Raw genomic sequence first — 5,980 nt, forward strand, 5'->3', positions numbered from 1 at the left:
CCTAGCAACCTTCTTCATCCTCCGTCGCCGGTCCGTCGTCCTTCCTCCTCCTTCAATGGCAACACTCCGACGGCCATTCAACGGCAACACTCCGCCATGGATATGGATTTACAGGAAGATAATTCTCACCGTGCTGGGCTGGGCTAAATAAAGAAAATTGGCAGAAAGAATCGAGATGGGCACTGGGCTTGGGTGCTGTCAAGCCCAACTAGCCCACTATGTATTATTTTATATTTTTGTTGTTGTATCTTCTCTATTCTTTTAAAAAAATTCATAAAACATGAATTGATTTTAAACGTTTTTTTACATACATGTCAGGTAAAAAATTAATTGTGAAATTATTATGAAAATTTTTATGACTTCAATATTTAAAATTTTAAGTCCCTTTTACACAGAAAGATTAGAGAATGTCTGTATCAATAATTAGTGGGCTGGGCTCTTGAATTAGTTGCACATGGGGCTTATTTTAATATCTGCAAATATTCTGGCAGTAAGAAAGAAGAGCCCCGGCGAATATTATTATTATTTATTAATGGTCTTATTTAAAGGTCAACGCCCGACGTTAGAAGCTACTACTATGGAGTATATGCATACGCTGGTTTGGCGGGAACAAGTTTATTTGGATAGGGCGAAAAAGAGAGGAAAATAAGAGAACATCAGGAGAGAGAACTCCTAAAACTGAACCTATGCCCAAAAAAAACAAAAAGCATCTCCAGATCTTTCATAAATCATTTCAAATGTTCATGGATCAGTTCAAGAATTCTTCCAAATAATTCATCATCCCCTTTAAGATTCATGCCATAATTCCTAAAACCATGAAATTCCGAGGGTCACCACAGCATGTTCGAGTCTCTGATATTTACGTACAAGTTTTTTTAAAAAAAAAAAAGAAGAAGAAGAAGAAGAAACGTTTGCTTCCCTGGGAAAAAAAAAAAAAATTGACAGGCCTAAGATTGCCCAAGTTTGCAAATTTTGATGATGATGCAGTCTAATCAATGAGTACTAAAGTCATAAGCTGGCTATGAAGCTAGTCATATAATATTGTCAACTTTTCACATATCATGAACTTCATTTCAGATAAGTTCAGTTTAACCTCTCGTACCAACAAATCCAGACATCAATTGTCTTCCATATAATACTTGCTGATCAAAACAAAGTAATATATACCTACATAGGAAATTCTTACCATGCAAGGTACTTGTGTACTGTTAATGTATTAGAATTGCATGGCTTCGCACGTTGCGTCTTTAACTAGACATATACCTGTGTGATGCATTGGTTGTTCTGGAATAATTACAAAATACTAGGAATGGTTCAATGATATACATGTGAATCTTGAATACTTTGATTTTCATCGGGCTATTAATTGAGTAATTGTCATCTCATTCGATGTACCAAATTCTGGTTGGGAAGAATTTGATTCCACTGAGAACTTGTTCAAATAGAAACCTGGTTGCCTAGGATTAGGCAAATCCATTTCACTTCCCAGCATTAGAACCACTGAGGACATGCTAGGCCTATCCTCTGGATGTTCGCCAACACATAATAGGCTGATGTGGATACAACGTAGGACTTCTGATGCAATGCATGAGTTTTCAACGTTCTTGTCAATCAGTTCCAAAGCCTTACCTTCTTTCCATTTTCTCCATGCCTAGAACACGGGCAAACTAGTGTCAGATTTAATATGGCTAAAAATATATAAGACAAGTATAACCAAGCGTATCTCAAGTTATTACTTGACCAATAAGGTTTTGGCTGTGGTTTGCATCATAAAACCCTCTATTTCTCTTGCCAGATATGATCTCCAGTAGCAAAATGCCAAAGCTGAAGACATCGGATTTTATTGAAAATACCCCATCAATGGCATATTCAGGTGCCATGTAGCCACTGTAAGACACAAGGGAAACAAAATACTGTGAACAAGGATACCGTAATGAAGAATATGGAGCTTAATTGCAAGTAAGACACTTACTAAGTCCCTACTACTCTGTTTGTGCTTCCTTCAATCTGGTCTCCTCCACAAGTTCTTGCCAATCCAAAATCAGATATCTTTGGGTTCAGCGTGTCATCAAGTAACACGTTACTTGCCTTGAGATCCCTATGAATGATTCTCAGTCTGGAATCTTGATGAAGATATAAAAGTCCTCGAGCAATGCCACAAATAATGTGGTAGCGTTTAGACCAATCTAGAACCACACCTTTCGTATCATCTGTTTCATTTGGCATGAATGAATTATCTAAGTTTGCAAGTTTTTCAAACTTCAAGGATCCTAAGCTTTTAAGTGCACCAAAATCATTAAAGTACCATATCCAGAACCATTTGTTCTTAGTATAACAATTCCGTACCAAAAATGAAGGAGTCTAGGCTGCTATTAGACATGTATTCATAAACTAGCATATTTTCCTCTCCCTGAATGCAACATCCTAGAAGCTTTACAAGATTCCGGTGTTGGAGTTCTGCAACCAGTTTTACTTCATTCTTAAATTCAGTTATTCCTTGTCCTGAACTTTTTGAAAGCCTCTTCACAGCAATTTCTTGCCCATTTACCAATTTTCCCTGCACATCCAAATTTGTAATATGCTAAGATCATCTTTTCAGTATTAATACGACTTCATTTTTACAATTCTTATAGTGAAACACTAAATTTTACCCAATACACAGGTCCAAAACCACCTTCTCCTATTTTGTTGTTAATGGAGAAGTTACCAGTGGCAATGACAATAGTTGATAAGTCAAGAAATGGAAGATCCAAATCTTCAGAGTGTTTTCCATTGTTCTGATCTTGATCTACACTTTTAACTTTGTCTGACAAAATAGAAAAAGCTTTTAGCTTGGTTTCAAGCATAAGTAGTTAAGTAATACTTATTGTCATGGTCAAAATATACACATTACCAAAAAAAAAAAAAGCCGAACCATATTGTGTACAAAGATAGATTTCAAACACATATATATTGGTATGCAGGGGAGTTACTTCATAATAGTCAAATTTCTGTAAAGAAACATAAAACAACGGGGGGAAAGTACATAATTCCTTGGGTTTTTACTATCACATGCTTGGGTACGATTCAGATGGGGGAAATTACTTTTGAAGAAGCAATGGTTTTGTACTGACATAAAAATATTTACATGTAATACTCGAGCAGAAGAATCTGATTACAAAAGCATAAAGACATGAAACTAAACATTTTCCAAAAACTTTGTGGTGATCCCTTTACCATTATAGTTTTTGTAGACTCTGAGGATGCAACTGCACCCAAGTAAAAGCATCACCGAAGTTGCAATGGCAATGATGGCAATAGTTTTCTTTGTTAACTTCTTATGCCCTTGCTCTGCGTCTTCAGCTAATTGAATCAAACAAAAAGATGAGATTAATACACAGTGAAGGTATTGAATGTTTCAAAAAGAAAATAAATACTTGTTGTACTGCTTACCTAATTCTGAAGAATTCATTCGAATATATAGATCCTGCCCACCATCTGCCATATGTCTAATATCAATTAGATCTCCAAACCATAAGGCACATCCCCTTCCTTTCCCTCTAATATCTGAATTTGCAAATGCCATGCAAGAACAGTTATTTAAGCACTTAGTTCTGCATTCTTCTAAGCCAATAGTCTGATTTAACCAAGTGTGGGTAGTATCTGGAAGTTTCAAGCCACTCACTTTTAGAAACCCATCCTTTTGCTTGAATTTGCAGCTTAATGGTTTTTTGTGAACACAGCCTTGAGACCAGTCCATTGAGTTCCACATTTCTGGTGACTTAGGCCTGAACCCTTTTAAACATTGACAGACTGGAGAATCAGTAATGATACAATGCCCATTGGCTCCACATAGGCCATAGGTGTCACAGTAATCCCCTGGACGTGATGCATAAATCCTCCACTTTTGATCTGTTTCCACCCAGACATAACGATAACGAACATAACTGGTTTGGTTCATAACTAATATTGAAACTAAAGAGTTAGTTCTGAGAGTATAAGTGTAGTAGGCCTCATTCTGATCAAAGACAAAGTTGTAATCAAACAAAGAGTTAGGCTTTAGTTCTGGTGTACCACTTTGATACAAGCCATTCCAAGGTCCTGGTCTGTAATACTTCTTTTGTCCCTTGTTCATAACTGATTCAGGATAGTTATAGATCTCTATGCCCCAAGAAAAATCTCCTGAAGCTGGATCTTCTGGGCTCTTCCATGCTGTTAGACGCCTATTCAGACCATTTTTGAGGTCCCACCCTATCTTCATACCTGGCAACATTGTATCAGATGGGTAATCAAAGCTTTGCCACAAATAGGCTTCTGGGTTTGCATCTTCCTCATCTTTCACCACAAGATTGCCAGAATCAAGAAGCTGAGCCACTGGTTTTCTTGCTTGTCTTTGAGGGGTTGCACACCAAACGACGGTGCCATTTTGGCTGAGGACTAGACTGCCTGTACTGTTTAACATTAAGATGCCGGACGTTCCATTGATTGAGGTTTGGCGGTTTGCCACCCACACAATGGTTCTAACTGGGATCTTCTTGTACCACATTCCCAAATAACGTTTGCTAAAGCTTCCAGGACTGAAGAATCCCAGTTCAAAGGTTCCTCCTTGGGAAACCAAGGTCATGCCATCCGGGATGCTTTGAGATGCAGCAATGGAATCAGCCGCGAGGGAAACTCTTAGAGAAGGGCTTAGTATGTAAGTAAAGATGCATATGAAAGAAAGGATGCTCATAGAATTCTATCCTTCACGTTACTGTGATGTTTTGGTACAAATATAGAAAGCTTCAGTGTCTCCAAATGCAGAGAGTGAGTTGAGATATAGACGCCATAGTTTGATTCTTGTTCTGTTACTAACTTGGCTAAGTCAAAGTTAGGTCTTGACAATAGCACTTAAAACATGGGATTTTTCATAATATGAACTGACCAGTTTGCTTCCCTTGCAAAGTCTGGTTAACTTGTACATAAGTAGCAGTAGAATCCCATGTGTGATTTGGTGATGTTAGAATGAAAAAGGGTTAAAAAAAAGTGTGAAGTGTTTGCAGTCATTTACTATTAACTTTACTAACTTAAGGTCATTGATTTCATTTAAACTTTCCTAAAAGCCGCTTGAAGTTTTTGACGTATCTTCCAAGTCTTTATGGCCTTATGGTCAAGACTGTGCAGAACAGTTATTGGCAGCTAAGTCATCAGATCATAATATTGGTGGTGCTAAATTCTCGGTCTCTGTTTATAGAGCCGGTAATACATTAAATTTTAATGGCCTCGCTCGCCAGGCTGCCAAAAAAGGCTGGATGACAACCTGCCAAAGTGCGGGCTACTCTAGCCTGTACCGCTTTGAGCCCGCACCGCTACAGGCTAGCCCACAGGATGGCCTACTTTTTTTTTTTTTTAATTTTCATGTAATTCCCAATTGTATTATACAATATAATTAAAATATTTTGATCCTCAAATTCTACATGAATAATTGAACATTGTCTTATCCATATAATTGCATATGTAATTAATTAAGCACTTTATATATTTGTAACTGTGTGTGTAGTTATATAAATAATATCGTTCATCTTTTATTTTTCATTGATTTGTTGCGTTACTATACAAGCCTTTATAAGATTAAATAAACATGTGGTACTTATATATACATAAAATATCTACTTAATTAATTTGGATAAGACAACTAGTTAAATTAATTATGTATAAAAAAATATGTGTTATTTTTTTAAAAATATCTTCATATTATTTCACTATAACCAACTACCTAAATTCAAGATTTTAAGCCCAATTTTAACATTTCAAACTAAGCTCAATCCATACAATAATAATATTTCTTATTAAAAAAAATATTAAAGCGGGCTCTGCCAGCACGCACTGCTTTAAGCCCGCACCACCGCGGGCTGGATCGTATCCGTACTGTAAGCCCACTTTTCCATCTCTACCTATCTGTGACTATTTTTTTTCTTGTTCAATCTACCATTAAAACTGATAATTCACCCAGGTTTTTGTT

The 5,980-nt window shown here is 36.7% G+C and overlaps 1 protein-coding gene across 1 annotated transcript; it reads right to left on the reverse strand.

The window, feature by feature from the left end:
* Positions 1–1,071: 1,071 nt before the first annotated feature.
* LOC114755970 (G-type lectin S-receptor-like serine/threonine-protein kinase At4g27290) lies at positions 1,072–4,711 on the reverse strand. Its single transcript, XM_028944878.1, has 7 exons — positions 3,433–4,711; positions 3,217–3,342; positions 2,652–2,806; positions 2,347–2,557; positions 1,973–2,210; positions 1,737–1,887; positions 1,072–1,651 (listed from the first exon to the last, which is right to left on the reverse strand). The coding sequence occupies exons 1-7, from the start codon at positions 4,709–4,711 to the stop codon at positions 1,352–1,354; spliced, it is 2,460 nt and encodes an 819-aa protein (XP_028800711.1). The 3' UTR covers positions 1,072–1,351.
* Between the last annotated feature and the right edge of the window lie 1,269 nt (positions 4,712–5,980).

This window comes from Neltuma alba, unplaced genomic scaffold (assembly GCF_004799145.2).
Source record: "Neltuma alba isolate B1F8T4 unplaced genomic scaffold, ASM479914v2 tig00001359_pilon, whole genome shotgun sequence".
Classification (NCBI taxonomy): Eukaryota; Viridiplantae; Streptophyta; class Magnoliopsida; order Fabales; family Fabaceae; genus Neltuma; species Neltuma alba.